This window comes from Zeus faber, assembly GCF_960531495.2.
Source record: "Zeus faber genome assembly, chromosome: 5".
NCBI lineage: Eukaryota > Metazoa > Chordata > Actinopteri > Zeiformes > Zeidae > Zeus > Zeus faber.
In genome coordinates this window covers 24,426,672-24,444,014 of record NC_137192.1, presented here as the reverse complement: position 1 = coordinate 24,444,014, position 17,343 = coordinate 24,426,672, and the positions used below count along the sequence as shown (strand labels likewise).

General features: G+C 40.8%; 2 protein-coding genes across 2 annotated transcripts; one reads left to right on the top strand and one right to left on the bottom strand.

Moving 5' to 3' along the window:
• Positions 1–7,577: 7,577 nt before the first annotated feature.
• LOC307230223 (transcription factor HES-5-like) lies at positions 7,578–8,197 on the bottom strand (the record flags this gene model as incomplete). Its single annotated transcript, XM_080000458.1, has 2 exons — positions 8,120–8,197; positions 7,578–8,009 (listed from the first exon to the last, which is right to left on the bottom strand). The coding sequence occupies exons 1-2, from the start codon at positions 8,180–8,182 to the stop codon at positions 7,578–7,580; spliced, it is 495 nt and encodes a 164-aa protein (XP_079856584.1). The 5' UTR covers positions 8,183–8,197.
• A 4,454-nt stretch (positions 8,198–12,651) lies between these two features.
• LOC307230626 (transcription factor HES-5-like) lies at positions 12,652–17,343 on the top strand (the record flags this gene model as incomplete). Its single annotated transcript, XM_080001062.1, has 2 exons — positions 12,652–12,714; positions 16,912–17,343. The coding sequence occupies 2 exons, from the start codon at positions 12,652–12,654 to the stop codon at positions 17,341–17,343; spliced, it is 495 nt and encodes a 164-aa protein (XP_079857188.1).

Sequence of the window (17,343 nt, the reverse complement as noted above, 5' to 3'; positions counted from 1 at the left end):
TGATATTTCTGCACAGACGTAGAAATGGAACAATTTTCTGACACAACATTTTATTTTGTCATCAAAAAGAAAAGTCATTATAATATTTGATATTATGCAATCCATTACCTTTTGTAAAGTTAAACATTTCCCTGAAGTTCTAATGCCGTGATATTCGCAGACGTGTTTACTTTTTTTGCATCAAAAATGTTAAATAATTCCGATTCATTTGTTTGTTTTGCTGAACAAATAACTTTGTGCTCCCCATGGGAATATATATATATATATAGAGCTCTTTCAAGTGAACCGTTTTAACGGTTTAACAGTTAAAAACTGTTGACATGTTTAGTTATAACCGTTCACTTTAGTCATGTTTTTGAGTTAGCAGTCGTTCTTAAAATTTTCTAGAACATATCTGCATTTTCGTCAGATGAGGAGTTTTATGCTGTTCTCTATGAGATCAAACATTATGTGCTGCTTTATAACTCTATGAGTGTCAGCCCCAAGACCTTCTGTGAAGGTAATATCGCTGTTGTTGTTTTAAAACTGCCTAAAAATGAATGTAATTCCTTCAAGCCAATTTGACGCGAATTAAAACAATCATAAAAAAAAAAAAAAAGTCTGTGTTTGTGTCGACGATTTGAATGAAGGGTGTCATTTGGGATTTTCGTTTCGAAATGTTCAGTCAAATGTCGGTAACAAACCGTCAGTACAATAAATTGATGCACGTGATTAGACGTTCAGCAAAAAATACATTCACAGAGACAAGCTGTTATATGAATTTTCTTTTCCGTATAAACCAACACTATGCAATCATCAGCATAATAACAACTACGCACTGTATATAGCCAAGGGACGCCCTCCCCACACACACCTTATCAGTGCATCTCGCTTCTGAAGTCTGGTTTGTTTTTGGAGGCACAGCCGGATAGAAGTACCAAACAGCATGATAAGATGCACGACAGCACAGGACATCGACCCCATCAAAAAGCCTTCTGAGAACCCGGTCCAGTGATCCCGTTCAAAAATGTAACACCTTCATACACTGTTGAATGCGATCAGATATAATTGGCAATCTTGATGGATACAGACAACAATTGAAAATTGTGGGGTCTGGGGGATATTTCTAAAAGCTAACCAGCACTGTTTGGTTGCATCACATACAGTATAGGCGTGAGTATGTGCGTATGTTGTATCACTGCTCTGGGTTACTGCATACTGCGCTGTATTGCGGTTCTGTTCGGTGTTACTGTATTGCTGTGTGGTACTGTTGTATACTGTACCGTATATCTCCATACTTACTTTATTCACATGCACTTTACTGCACATATCTGTATATACAAATAGCCTATACCATATACTGTACATAACTCCATTCCCTTCTATTTTGTACCCCCACTTTGCATTTTCTTTTTGAGTCTAAATTAATTTAATTGTTATTTTATTGATATTATTCTATTCACTAACTGCATAACATTTTAAGAATCAGTTAGTTTCAGTTAGTTAGTTAGGTAGGAATTAGGTTAGCTATTATGTTCATTTTAGTAACTATTGTGCATAATCTCCGGGTGCGTTGCAGAGACGTTTCACTGCATATATGTATGAAAGTATTATGTATGTGACGAAAAAACCTCTTGAATCTTGAATCTTGAGATGTAGCTTGAACATGCGGTAAATGGTTTATCCTAAGATCTAAATCAATTAACTTCTTACCTGAATCTCTTGGAGAACTTAAAGCTCAAACTTCATCGGAAAAATGGCAGCGTTCGTTGACAAGCTCAATATGAACAGGGGATTTCAACAATGTAGTTGTTAATATTAGCTGATAATTGTTTTCACGGGCTGAGCAGGTCTAAGATGAGATCACACTCTAGTTTGTTCACCTTAAATCAATTTGATCTATTTTACAATGTGAAAGAGACCGATAGGAAAAGCATGTGATCTTTAGAAAGTGTTCTTAGCTGGTCCAGCCACACAAGGAAAAGAGTAAAATAACCATTGTATATCATTTATATTCATTTTTTTATTCAAAATTCATGACATCATTTAAAAAGTCCAATGTAGTGACAATGCAGATACAACTAGCATATCATTTTGTAGTAATAGAAAACAAGATAACTCACTTTTCAAAGAAAAGTTGGTGGTTTTATACCATAAGGTATTAAATAAACTCACAATTTACATCAATAAAGATATGTAAATTTAAGGCAAGCATGCATGTAAATTCATATCCCAATTTGAGCCTACATTTACACATTACAAATAAAGCAGCACAATACTACAATGGTTGGGCACCTAATTAGTTAAACAGGTATCCTAGTGTGAATCCAACCATATGCAATTTAATATTATTCATTTAAATTCAGCAGCTTTGCAATTCCTGCATAGTAAATAGATCCTATGTATTGCCTCTACCTTTGTCAAGTCACCAAAGCTAAGGTATGGTAATTATTTCAAGGCAGTCAGGGCAGATAAAGAATCTTTGAAATTTGGGAACACCTTTATATATATATACACACACATGTGTTTCTCTCTTTGAGAAGGTCTTTCAAACAAAAGCAACCAAATGTCCATAATTCTTGAATTCATTTTTAGTCAACATAGGACAGCTGCAAGAGCTTTCAGATGGTTTCCATGACTTCCAAGTCTATTCATCGCTTCCTGGTCCCAGTTAAAGGCACAGTGGCGCTACATCCTCCTCTGCGGCTGGAAAGAGGCGGAGGATCTCCCTTGTGCATTTTGAGTAGCCGTTGTGTGACAGCAGGGCCTTTCTCAGCGTGAAGAACGACACCGTCTTCTCTCGGATGTCTGAGGCCGGGATTCCGTTCTGCAGGTGTTCCGCAATCAGGACCTTCAGCTTCTCCACTCCAGTGGTGCACTTCCTCTCTAGCATGTGGAGTTTACACCTGACGAAACAAAACACACTGTAAATACATTTGATCGAAAACTTGACAGTCAGTAATCTGTGTAGTTTGACGGGGAAAGTTATGGTCTGGGCCCTTGACTCCCTGCAAGACACCATGAACTCAATTTGAGTGTACATGCGTGACCACCTGCAGGCCAGGGAAAAAGAAAAGCAAAATCTCAAAAAAATTCACCACCAAGGATGAACCCTGAGCACAACCGGGAGTACAGACATGAAGACAAACCCCAGATCCAAGGAATTTCCTATGCAGTCGATACAACTGGATAAATGAATATAACTTCAATACTACATTGACGCGGGTTTTGGTAATTCGCGATAATAAAGCCGTCATTTACCTGAACTGCTGTTCCTCTGTGATGTCTTCAAGAGCTAGGTCTGAGTAGGGAGCCATTTTCATATTTGTCTGCATTTGAAAGCTTATTCCTTGATGGAGATGTAGATTTGTTTTGCGGTTGTCTTTCGACTGGGTTTTACTTGCTTCCGTCCTCGTTGCCGGGGATCTTCTCTGCTGATGGCTGCATCTCCACCCTGAATTTATGTTCATCATCGTGCGCTTTCTCTGCCGTTCAGCCAATCCGGAGGCTCAGACACGGCGACAATAGGCTGAATATAGATGTTGTCACACACAACAGGTGGGATGTTGTTCTCTGTTTCTTGTGTCAGTAAGGTCAGCCAAATGACTGCCTGGGAAAGTGCTCTTCCCCGTGTGCCCACACAGGAAAGTCTTGCTCCTGACCATGATGTTTAGACTTTTTAGACTTTGAATCTGGCTTTACTCTTTTTAAAAATCAAACTGTGTAATGTCAGAGAAGAAGAAAATACAACCAAGATAAATTGCAAATTATCATTCTGTTTTACCCGTTCTGTTTTGGGATTTTAGAAGAAAAAATGTGACGTAAAATGTTTGGTCGTGATGTTTGTAAAGTCTGAAGTCTCCTCAAAACTCCTCCAAACTAAAAACCCGACCAGCTATTCTCGTCAAAACAACATATAGAATATGCTTTCGAAGTCTCAACACTCAAGTAAGTTACTCAAAACAGTACGGTAGTTACTTCAAAGATGATAAATGCATTTTACACCTTTGAATTTTTTTCCTGGTTCGGAGCAACAAGTACTGTAGTAGAATTACATTCAGCCGATTGACAGTACAAATTCTGGAAAACTAAAGTCCATAAAATCAGCCGTTAAACCCAGTGTTAAAGCACGACTCGAAAAAAGAACATACCTTAACAAGTATAATCTATTTAGGCACAATCTGTCTCAAAATCATTAGTAGTATTATTGTTATAATTTTCATTATCGTTATTTGCTTTGGCTCAGTTTTCCTCATAAAGTTATCTCTGCTCATGCTTTGTATGTCTGCTGCAGTGGGTTACCCAAAACTGAACCAGATGGTTTGTCTGAAAACTGGCCCTGAGCCTCCCTATGACCATGCATGGGAACAGTCCCGGGGCTCTGTGAGGGCAGACACACTTCTATTGTGTGGGCAGCTGAGCAGGCTGCATGCAGAAGTGTGGGAAGCCGTGTGCCTCGGTGGCTCCCAGCTCCAGAGAGAGGAGGGCGTGGGACCGGGGCTCAGCCCTGCACGGGAGCCAGCTGTGGGGGCTGGGCAGAGGAGGGAAGTGTGCCGCCTGGGGGGCGAGGGGAAACCTGAGCCTCGGTTGCAGGTTACCCAGGAAGACACAGACGGACTGGGATAACCAAGCAGAGCCAGAGTCACGTTGGTACATTGGAGACTCCAGACATTTTCTTTCAATGTTCTTTAATTAATTAATCGCTTAAATGCACAATTATTGCAAATGTCCTAGTAATGGCTCACGCCCAAACTGTAGCTGACACACTGCTATTTCCGGGGGTGCATTTCCATTCTAATTTCACAATACTCATGATAAACAGACATGAATATAAGGGGCAGTAGCAATGACAAACTAGCATTGACATTAAATATTGTACAGAGTGTGAGTAGAGAGAGAATCTGAGTTTCCCACACGGACTCCAGTGTTCTGTGGTCACTGCCTGACAAAAGGACTTTGAATGGACCTTTAGTGATGCTCCATTCTCTGTGTTGCACCAGAGACACACCTCTGATGTCACCAACCATCTGGAGGGAAAGGACCCCATTGGCTGGAATTAAGGGTGTGTAATATGATTTAAAAAAAAAAACCATTACAAACAAATGAACAAAACAATAAAGCAAAAATAAACAACTTAGTCTTCAGCTGGCTGTTTAGCGTATTATGAAAAAGTATGTTGATTAACAACAACAGAAATCTGTATCCATAGCTCTGTTGCTTTCGGTTGAAGCACCAAGCTTGAGGGTGGGGTGTCGGGCAGCTCCTTCCTGAAGTGTGCCAATTCCCCTTTGAGAATAGCGAGGTTCCTGTGGGGCTCATGATGATGATAACACTGAAATGTGACTTCACTCTCCAGAGCTTTCCCACACTCTGCCCATTGACAGAGCTTCCACTGAATGACAGGAGTGTGCCTTGTTAAACGCTAATTCTCCTGGACGCAAGCAGTGGCCGTCTTCTGTTTTGGGGAAAGCAACAGGGAGATTTTGTTTGAAACCAACAATTAACTCAGGAGGGATAGTGACTGTGGGAGTTTCGCCTACCACACGCCACCCAGGTGGCGTTTTCAGGGCCCTCCCGCACAGAGACACAGAAGACGGTTGTAAACACCAGTTAATTGTAGAGAGTGGGCTCACTGGAATTAGCTCAGAAGCAGACAGACACATGTCATGGCACAAACTCTTCTCCTGAGTGTGTGTAGGGATGGGGGTTTTACCTGCTGCTCGACCAACCAACGAGCGACAGGTATGCAGCCACTCTGATCCCGATCACCTAGATCCAGGTCAAGTGTGGCTGCTCAAACCAGACCATCCCCAGACCTCAGTGACTTTATTGATTCAATTTATTTTATTGACTTTATTTACAACTAAAACATTTTTTTTCCAGTGAGGTTTCATTAATATGTCACACATTTCCAGTGAAAAGGTCAGATGTAATTCTATGACATGGTTCTGGGGAAGTGATCCGCCTGGAATCAAGTAACTGTGTTTCACAAAGACTGCAATAAATTAACTGTATATTTTTCGAAGGAAAAAAACTTGATCAATTAATCTTGCCAATGTCACTGTGAAAAAAACACAGAATATACTGTATTTATTATTAGAACATTTTTAATATAAGTTCACATCAGAATAATGGCTTTGCGCTAACCCTTAAAAAAAAATATATATATATATGACAAAGATGAGGTTTTTGTATTCAGAGAGCCACACTCCCCTTTAACTCCTGTCTATCTCAGGTCAAATGTCCGAGTCTATGGTTCCACAGCGGCTCTGTGAGTGAGCTTTCACTGGATTCCCACGCCTTCCCCATTTAGACATTACGTTAGACATCACTGTTGACAAAAGAGCTGCCTATAATCAAAACCTTTAAAGTTAATTTTCCCTTTATGAACCAAATCTTCTGTATCTGGAATGAAACTACATGAGTGGGATTTCTAAAGTATTTCTGATTCTGATTCTGATTCTGATGACAAGAAGCCAAAAATAAATCTCTGCTATTTTGGGAAATGCAGATGGTCAAACCTAATTTAAAGCTGTTATACAAAAACAATTACTATATATATATATATATATATATATATATTACACACACACACACATACACATACGTACACATAGAAGTTACAGTATACAGTATATCACTGTTAAGGAAGACAAAATGGATGACATCAAAATAACTTTTACTATGACACAAGATGTTCTCTCTGGAATGCAACTACATGAGATGACTCAACAAAGTGATATAACAAAATCTCCAGCGGTTTGGTCACAATAGCCCATCCACTGTTTATCAATTAGATATAATCAGAGACCATTCAAATATATTGTAGGTTAATATAAATTGGCCCAAAGTAATACATAATTTCTCTGGTTAGATCAAACATAACTTATATTGAATAGAGAATCATATATGTTAACAACTGTAATTCACACATGTTTCATTATTCTTATTCATTCTTATTAGTGTATGAGGACCTGTTTTGGATTTATGGATGAATAAACGAATAAGGACAAGAAACTAAGTATCCAGTTCATGTTTGTTTATTCAAACAGACTGAATTTTAGAAATTTTCAGAATAATACATACAACCTTCAACTGAAGGAAAATGGACGTGATGACAAACCACAACAACTTGGAAAAGATGGTGGTGACATATTCACATAAGGAACATATATACCACTTGATCAAAATGCTCATTGACAAATTTTAAACATATCAAGGCAACAACAAATCATTGATCTGATTTAACGTCTAACTCATGTGAATTCCACAAAACATATTCTCTCTACACAAAGAGAAGCTTATGCAAAGTTGTATAACTTTCTTAGAAAACAACAACTTGGTAATAGACGTTTGAACGTCAAACTGAAAAAAGGTTTTCTTCGGAAATAGATATCATTTACCTGACAAACAGTTCAAATTTGTCACACAATAAGCAGAAGAAAGGTTTTCTTCCTCTAGTTAGAAATTATTCTTTCAAGTTGTTTGAATTTCAAACAACTACATTATTTTACTTTTACACGATATTGTACGATGACAGTCAACTTTGACCAACATGGTCAACATGGCCTCGTGTTGCAGCATCAGGCTGTAGGTTTCTACCAGGGCCTCCAGGGGGCGCTGTTGCCTGGACTCTTCTCTTTGGTGATGCTGGTGTGGAGAGGAGAGTTGTTCTGAATCAGAGCAGCCTCACTCAGCCTTGTATCAGAGGAGGACTGCATGTTGTGGAAGTGGTCCAGCAGTCTTCTCTGGGACGGTGTCTTCACCTCATCTTTGCACAGGAAGTGGAGCGTCTCTTGGACACACCTGGAGTAACCCTGAGTGACGGCTGATGAAGAGGGGGAGCAGCTGACGTGTTGATAGAGCTGCTGCTGTCTCAGGAAGTAAACGGTCATCTCCAGGATGTCTGCTTTCTCCATCTTGGAGTCAGACGGTTGTTTGAGGAACTCTGGACGCAGCAGAGACTTGAGCTGCTCGATGCTGCTGTTGATTCGCTCTCGGCGTAACTTCTCCACCTGTGGTTTTCTGAGCTGCAGAGAGAGAAACATCGTTATGAGCGCATGGAATGTGAAGTAAAGCTTTGACTTTTCAAACTGATGTGAATAAAAATAGTCAGTGTGAGGTTGAGTCTTGAATTTACCTTGTGAGTCAGAGTCGGGTGCTCCTTAATATAAGTCATTGATGAAGTGACTGTAGGTGCCATGTCTGGATCACTGTGTTGTAGATCTCTCCTGGCTTCAGCCGTCCTATATACTGTACAGTCCTCAATCTGCATATGAATGTCTGGGTCTTGGTCTGGTTGGAGTTTCTCACAGTCTGAACCAATCAGAGAACGGGCGAGGACAATGAGGAGTACGGAGCTGCCACATGCTGCATGTTCTTATTGCTGGGGGACAATAGATCTCAGGGGAACAGGCAGGGGGTGGCGGAGAGACCCTGGGAAAGATGAGGCCGGGACCAGATCTGTCGTCTGATATCGGGATCATTGTATAAATTCTAAAACAACCTAAACCAGCCTAACTTTCCTCTCAAACGTTTGTCGCACTTCAATTCTTTTTTTTTTTTTTTTGGTTTTACATCAGCAAATATTTGGAGCGCCTTGTCCCTCCAATTACTGTACTGACCCATGAATGGTAAAGTTGAATACATTACTGACTTGCTTTAATTACCAAGGTGCTTAGAGTGGAGATTAATGAGTGGTATGATTAACCAAATATAGTGAGCATAATTAGATGATTATATCCATTATATCATATTATATTTTATTATCTGACAGATAGGCTTGTCTATTAAAAGATTGGTATTGGACCAACGTATTGGTACCATATCAGTTAATATGTACTGTTTTATTTTCTTCTTCTTGTCTCTCAAAGGGTCCCTATGTCTATCATATGGGATTGCAGTTTAGAAGTACAGTGGCAGATGTTTTCTCTGTTTGCTTGGCTGGACGTCACTGTGTGTAGAGAGCACGGCCCATTTTCCCAGAGTGCTGTGGTCTATTATGGACAGCCACTATCTCCACACCGTCTTGCCACGCTGAAGGCAGGGAGCATAGTCTTTAGACATCTGGAAGGAACCTGTATCATTCGCTGATTTCCCTTCGTTTTTGTACCTGCAGTGCTGTCATCGTCAATAAAAAAAACATACCACTTAACTAATAAGCACTTCATTACAAATTAGTAGACTAAGTTACCAATGACTATTGGATTTTTAGAAACGATTCTATTTCAAACCAAAAAGATGAACTGAAGCTGTATTAATCAACAAAACATAATTAAATTCAGTTCATTAGCGGCTGTTTATATCTGGTCCAACACTGCATTATGATCACTGAAAAACACCTTGCAAGTGATGCCTGCCTCTTGTATGTATTTTTATCTATGCATATCTGAAATCAAAACACCCTGTTTGTATATACAAACTTATTTAAATTATTGATGTTTCCAACAGCTAACTTTTAGCCACCTGCCCTACGATACATCTCGCGATCAGGTTATTCTGCTTTCATAAACATGACGAATATGAATACGAAGTGAAAAAAAAAAAAAAGAATACTGTTACGTATTTTGCTTTTATTTTTTAGAAAACATAAACTTTTATTTTTTGGTATACACGATACCATTGTAAATCAACAACACAAAATTAAACAATATGTTTAGATAAGCAAAATCATGGTTTCCCTTAAAGTAAGGGATATTAATAGTTCAAGCTGATCTTCCGCCTAAAATATAAGCTTAATCAATCAATAAATGTAACGTTTCAAAAACATAATCGAAAAGTCCATTTCTGTGTGGGAATGGTTCGCACTCTCTTGAGACGTGGTGAAGACTTTGAAGAAATTCCAGAATCTTGCCCACGGGTTGTTACGTCACTTGGGCAGTGTTTGCCTTGGTACCGTGGGCAAACATTCTTGGAAGTAGATGTAAAAGTTTTTTACACGCAAGGAGGAACCTTTTTTTTTTTTTTTTTTTGCCAATCATCAAGGTATGACACATCAACGAATTATTCTATGTGGCAAAACCTGGTATGCTGCAACCTTAAAACCAAACGGTACACAGCTTCTAGGAAAGAACATTTCTGGCTCAGCGCTGTCACGTCAATGTCAGGGCAGCATTCATGAGGCCATGCATCCGTCTTTCAGCTCTCTTACAGAAAGGCTAATGCGGTAAAACTGATAGTCACAATGCGTATCATGCATTTTCTAATTACCAGCAGACTTGCAACCCACAGTAAACAGACAGCGACCTTGTGATGTGTAAAATAACAGATTTCAATTTCATCTCAACTTCAGTCCAGTGAGGAACAGTTTTAGTCCAGTTTCTAAGTCACCAGTGCCGGTAACAGCCTTCTGCCCAGGTCTTCTGTCCTCCATCTCGGTCAAAGGCACAGTGGCGCTACATCCTCCTCTGCGGCTGGAAAGAGGCGGAGGATCTCCCTTGTGCATTTTGAGTAGCCGTTGTGTGACAGCAGGGCCTTTCTCAGCGTGAAGAACGACACCGTCTTCTCTCGGATGTCTGAGGCCGGGATTCCGTTCTGCAGGTGTTCTGCAATCAGGACCTTCAGCTTCTCCACTCCGGTGGTGCACTTCCTCTCTAGCATGTGGAGTTTACACCTGAAGGGAGAAACAAGCACTTTATATATATACACATACTGTACATAGCAAAATCTCCAGTCACACAACCGGTGGAATAAAAATACAGAGAATTAATTGAAAGAAACTCCAAACCCAAATGTGGAATTTAAATCTATGAGAACACTGCATCTCAGGACCCTAACAGCAACTGTAGTTATGCTTAAATGTGCTTAGTGCCTGTAGACTTACCTAAAAAGCTGTTCCTTCACGGTGCCTTGAAGTTCGAGATCCATATAAGGAGCCATTTGGAGGTGTTGGCCTTGAGTTATCAGATATTTGTTGAGAAAAAATAAAAGATAAAATATGATTCCCGTTTTGCAGTTGGTATTTTTGTAGAAGGTGACTGCTAATGTCTTGCTGTTCAAGGATTTTTTTCAGGAGACTGTCAAGATCTCCATCTCAGCTCGGCATTTATGCTCCTCAGCCTGCGCTCTGCTCTCTGCTCTTCAGCCTATCAGGAGGCTCAGAGTGCAAGACAATGGCCTGAATGTAAGGACCGCCGCGCGGAACAGGTGGGATGTTGTTCTTTACGATGTATGTAAATCAGATTGTCAAAAATATTCCATGGGAAAGTGGCTGTGACCGCGAGGAATACGTTGGAAGTCAATTAACACAGTCATTGCAACTGAAAATGTTTATTCTTTCATTGTATTCTAAAACTTCCAAATATAAAAATCACGTGTGTAAATTATCCAGCAATAATGACTGAAATACGTAACATTTTATTGATTGAGGCTGAAGTTGTGTTCATTGATCGAAAAAAAAAAAAAAATCATTTCAGAGATAAAGTTACATGTCTGCAAAAAGAATGAATATGAGCTTATTTTGAAAGCTCTCTTGTGAGGTTATAACTGCGCCAGATGGAATAGTGAAACCGCATTGTCACCGAGCCCAGGTCACTCCTGCCCCTGCATGGGAATAGGGGCTCCGTTACAGACACACTTCTGTTGTGTGGGCAGCTGAGCGGGCTGCATGCAGAAGTGTGGGAAGCCGTGTGCCTCGGTGGCTCCCAGCTCCAGAGCGAGGAGAAGGGCGTGGGACCGGGGCTCAGCCCTGCACGGGAGCCAGCTGTGGGGGCTAAACCAAGGAGGGAAGTGTGCTGCCTGGGGGGGGTGAGGGGAAACCTGAGCCTCAGTTAGGGATTACCAAGGCAGACGGACGGATGGACAGATGGAGTTCAGCCCCTTTACCTCTCGAATCAAGGTCACGGTCTATTTAATATCCCTGAGAAAATGCCACAATATCCGATACAGTATGTATTAAATGGCTCAGTGTTATACTGTAAATGTTCAATTGATTTTAATTATCCTGGTTGTGTTTCCTGACTACGCTGTTGACATTAAATTGAGGATTAGAATTCTGTTACCCCAGAGACAAATATTATCAGGACTTAGATGATCAAACATTATTTTGAAATGACATATTGGAAATAACACAACATGAAATGTGCCAATGACCGCAATATTCCTCCATTTACAGGCTCACAAATTTGCCTCCTCTGGAAAGAGTTAATAAATCAACCCCCGGGTCCTTCTACTGTTTGCATGAGATCAAACTATGTGAATTTAAATCAGTGAGAAATGTGAGTGAATGTGTGCAAAAAGGAGGGTGAGTTTTACACACAGTGGTTAATTAGAAAATATATAAGATGAGGAAATATAAGGAAATATAATCGAGTCAATCGCTGTGAGATGGGATGTTGGACACACGCTCTCTTGAAGTTGTCGATCCCAGCATCAGGCAACAGATCTGATATCTTCAGAGTCCCTCTCCATCAAATGCCAACCTGTGATGAAACCTGTGATTCGACTTCCTGTTCCCCCTGACATCTAACTTTTGTCCCCCAGCAATAAGAACATGCAGCACGGGGCAGCTCTGTATTGATCAATTGCTCTCTGATTGGTTCAGAATCGGAGAACCTTCAACTGGACCAAGACCCCGCACATTCATATGGAGATTGGGGACTATATATAGGGGAGCTGAAGCCGGGAGGGATCAGATTCTCTCGACAGAGACCTCTGCAACACAGTGATCCAGACATGGCACCTACAATCACTTCAGCAAGGACTTCTTCTGAGGAGCATCTGACTCTGACTCACAAGGTAAATTCAAGACTCTAGTGCACCATGAATTTTAAATTCACACCAGTCTGTCTAGATACACAGGTAGTCGTGCTATATTTAGGCTTCCATGTATTCATGACTTTTCTTCTCCCTCTCTGCAGCCCAGAAAACCACAGGTGGAGAAGTTACGCAGCGAGCGAATCAACAGCAGCATCGAGCAGCTCAAGTCTCTGCTGGGTCCAGAGTTCCTCAAACAACCGTCAGACTCCAAGATGGAGAAAGCAGACATCCTGGAGATGACCGTTTACTTCCCGAGGCAGCAGCCGCTCTATCAACATGTCAGCTGCTCCCCCTCTTCATCAGCCGTCACTCAGGGTTACTCCAGGTGTGTCCAAGAGACGCTCCACTTCCTGTGCAAAGATGAGGTGAAGACACCGTCCCAGAGCAGACTGCTGGACCACTTCCACAACATGCAGCCATCCTCCGATACAAGGCTGAGTGAGGCTGCTCTGATTCAGAACAACTCTCCTCTCCACACCAGCATCACCAAAGAGAAGAGTCCAGCCAACAGCGCCCCCTGGAGGCCCTGGTACTAAACTACAGCCTGATGCTGCAAGACAAGGCCATGTTGACCATGTTGGTCAAAGTTGACTGTCATAGTACAAAAGATGAAAGAAATAATTCTGGAAGTCAAACAAAGCATCCATCTCTGCTATTTCTTGAAGTATATTGCTTAAAATATGCGTTCTGACAGTCTGCGTGTATGTGTGTACAATGTTTTCTTTATTTTGTTGACTGACCTTCAATCTTCTTTTGGCAAAGACTTGTTTTCTAAGAAAATTACGACAACATTTAATTCAATGTTAAAAGAAAATGTTTTAACTGGATTTTGCATGATCACATTGATCGAATCATTTTTTCTGTTCCTTGTGTGAACATGTCCAAAATGGCCTTGATCTCATCCCAGCCGTTAATCTGTGTGATTATGAAAGACGGATCTGTTTAAAGATCAACATCTTTGTTTTTTCCTTAAACTTAGTTTCTATGTGATAATAAATACCTGATCAGTTTAAAGATCATTTCATTTATTTAAATGTTCAAATTCCCTGAGAATTGGGAGTTTTGATATGAAGAGTAATATTTACCCACCATATTGTCTATTTGAATGTATTTTTCAAGTATTTCCCATGTCTTCTATGAAGACAGCTGTTTACTGATTCACCTTTACTCTGTTTGAGTACAATGTTTTTTGGAACTGTTTTCCAAGATGTTGTTGTGATGTGTCATCACGTATATTTGCCTTCACTTGAAGGTTACATATTATTCAGAAACATTCAGTCTGTTTTAATAAACAAACATGAACTGCAATCGTTCCTGTCTCCACTCGTTTATTCATCCACGAATCAAAAGCTCATCATACAGTAATGAGAAATTAGGTTAACTGTGGGAATTACTGTTGTTAACGTACATTATTCTATGATCTAAATGACCTCTATTTCTTCTGTGAAAAAATATCAAATTCGTCCAAATAATAAACAACAAGAAAATGAAAAAAAAAAAAGCCTCCGATTACATGACCAAGCAGTGGATGGGCTGTTGTGACCAAACCACTGGAGGTCGTATGACATCACTCTGATGAGTCATCTCAGGTAGTTGCATTGCAGATTGAACATCTTGTGTCGTAGTAAAAGTTATTTTGACGTCAGCTGATTTGTCTTCCTGACCAGTGACGTCACACTGTGCACCTAATGTGTTTGGTCCTTGGACACACTTCTATTGTGCTTCTAATGAAAACAGTGAATGGAGAGAGTGTGGGAAACCAGTGGAAGCTCACTCACAGAGCCCCTGAGGGACAATAGACTCAGAACCTTTAACCTGAGATGGACAGAGGTTAAAGGGGAGTGTGGCTCTCTGAAAAGAAACCTTCTTAACTGTTTCTCTTTGTTTGTCTTGAATACTTTGAGGAGAATTTGGACATTCAAAAAGCATTCCATTGTGTTGTTTATCATTTTTCAATTTCTATGTACTTCCATTATCTGCGTCTCATATATTTTGGATCACAATAACTCGGCACATCACTTATGTGATATAATTCCATTGGAAGTTTCTCAGAAGAAATTGGGAACATTAAAAAAAAAAAAAAGCATTGACGATGTTCAATGTGTTTGACTTGAAGTAAATAGTCCCAAGCTTACAGAAGTCACTGTCCCTGCTGAGTCAGTTTCTGGTTCCAAACCTTTCACCTGAGATATACAGGGCTTAAAGGTGTGTGTGTGGCCCTCTGAAAACGAACCTTCTTAACTGTCTCCCTTTGCTGTGCTAAAATAGATTATTGATAATTCTAAATGTCTATGTACTTCTACGAGACTTATACCAAATTCGTATTTCGTTTACATTCGCTGTCTCTCGCAACATCAAACCACGAATGTCTCAATATGTGTTAGTTTGAAAAGTAAATCGGTACCTCAAATTCTGTGGATCACAACAACAACATTCCAGGCAGGTCAAAGAAATTGGTGATACTGGAGAGAAAAAAAATGCATTAAAAATATATTTGGTTGTAAACAAATGCTTGATCGCTTCGAGTGTTACTGCTGAGTCAATTGTTGGTTCCATAGAAAAAATCTCCCTGTTGCATTCCCGCAAACAGATGACGGCCACTGCTCGTGTGCAGGAGAATTAACATTAAACAAGGCACACTCCCGTCATTCAGTGGAAGCTCTGTCAATGGGCAGAGTGTGGGAAAGCTCTGGAGAGTGAAGTCACATTTCAGTGTTATCATCATCATGAGCCCCACAGGAACCTCGCTATTCTCAAAGGGGAATTGGCACACTTCAGGAAGGAGCTGGCCCCCACCCCACCCTCAAGCTTGGTGCTTCAACCGAAAGCAACAGAGCTATGGATACAGATTTCTGTTGTTAATCAACGTATTTTTTCATATTGCAATTGACACCTGACTTAAAAGTGTGTCATTTATTTTGGTTTATTTTTGTGACCAAATTGTTTGGAGGATTTTGCTTTGAATATTACATTCCCTCAGATCCAGCCAATGGGGTTCGTTCCCTCCAGATGGTTGGTGACATCAGAGGTGTGTCTCTGGTGCAACACAGGGAATGGAGCATCACTAAAGGTCCATTCAAAGTCCTTTTGTCAGGCAGTGACCACAGAACACTGGAGTCAGTGTGGGAAACTCAGATCCTCTCTCTACTCACACTGACTAGCAGTGACTAAACATCTGCTACATCTGGACACACAGCAGTGGGTCGTATCATTCTCAGATCCAGAAACTCAGATCCTCTCTCCACTCACACTGGCAAAACATCTGATACATCTGAACACACGGTAGCGGGTCAAACTTGTGTTTGTGAGTAAACATGTGCAACAATTCTCCATCACATTCTTTTAAATAAACCGTGCAATTTATTGATTGTTATTTCACAATAAAAAAGGGTAAATTCATTCAAATATTGTTTATTCATCAATGATCAAACAAAATGGTGTGTTTCTAATTCACAAACAATTTAAATCACACGAATTGGGGATACACAACGAAAAGGTACAGCAATAACAGAATTATTGATCTGCTGTGGGTTTTGGCAATTAGTCTTTTCCTATAGTCTTTTTTCCAATGGACATTCATAAGGTTTTATCGTAGCCTGAAAAAACTTAAACGCAATTGTCTTCATTATCAGACGTATGGGTTGCCATGATAGACACATGCTCCATAAAAGTTACTGGCTGCAGATCTGATCTCTTCACAGGGCTACTATTTTCCCAGGTTCACACGGTCTCTTTCCATCGGTCCCAACCCCTCCTCCTGTTCCCCTGACATCTAACTATTGTTCCGCAGCAATAAGAACATGCAGCATGTTGCAGCTGTGTACTCCTCATTGTCCTCCCTCGATCTCTGATTGGTTCGGATTGTGGGAAACTGCAACCAGACCAAGACCCACACATTCATATGCAGATTGGGTAGTATAAATGGGAGAGCTGAAGCCAGGAGAGATCAGATTCTCTCTTCAGAGACCTCTGCAACACAGTGATCCAGACATGGCACCTACAACCACTTCAGCAAGGACTTCTTCTGAGGAGCACCTGACTCTGACTCACAAGGTAAATTCAAGACTCAGCTTCACAGCGACTTTGTTTTTTAATTCACAACACCAAGTAGTTTGGAATATTAAATCTGTACTCCAGATCCAGTGTATTCATGACTTTCTTTTTCTCTCTCTGCAGCTCAGAAAACCACAGGTGGAGAAGTTACGCCGAGAGCGAATCAACAGCAGCATCGAGCAGCTCAAGTCTCTGCTGGGTCCAGAGTTCCTCAAACAACCGTCAGACTCCAAGATGGAGAAAGCAGACATCCTGGAGATGACCGTTCACGTCCTGAGACAGCAGCAGCTCTATCAACACGTCAGCTGCTCCCCCTCTTCATCAGCCGTCACTCAGGGTTACTCCAGGTGTGTCCAAGAGACGCTCCACTTCCTGTGCAAAGATGAGGTGAAGACACCGTCCCAGAGCAGACTGCTGGACCACTTCCACAACATGCAGCCATCCTCTGATACAAGGCTGAGTGAGGCTGCTCTGATTCAGAACAACTCTCCACTCCACACCAGCATCACCAAAGAGAAGAGTCCAGCCAACAGCGCCCCCTGGAGGCCCTGGTAG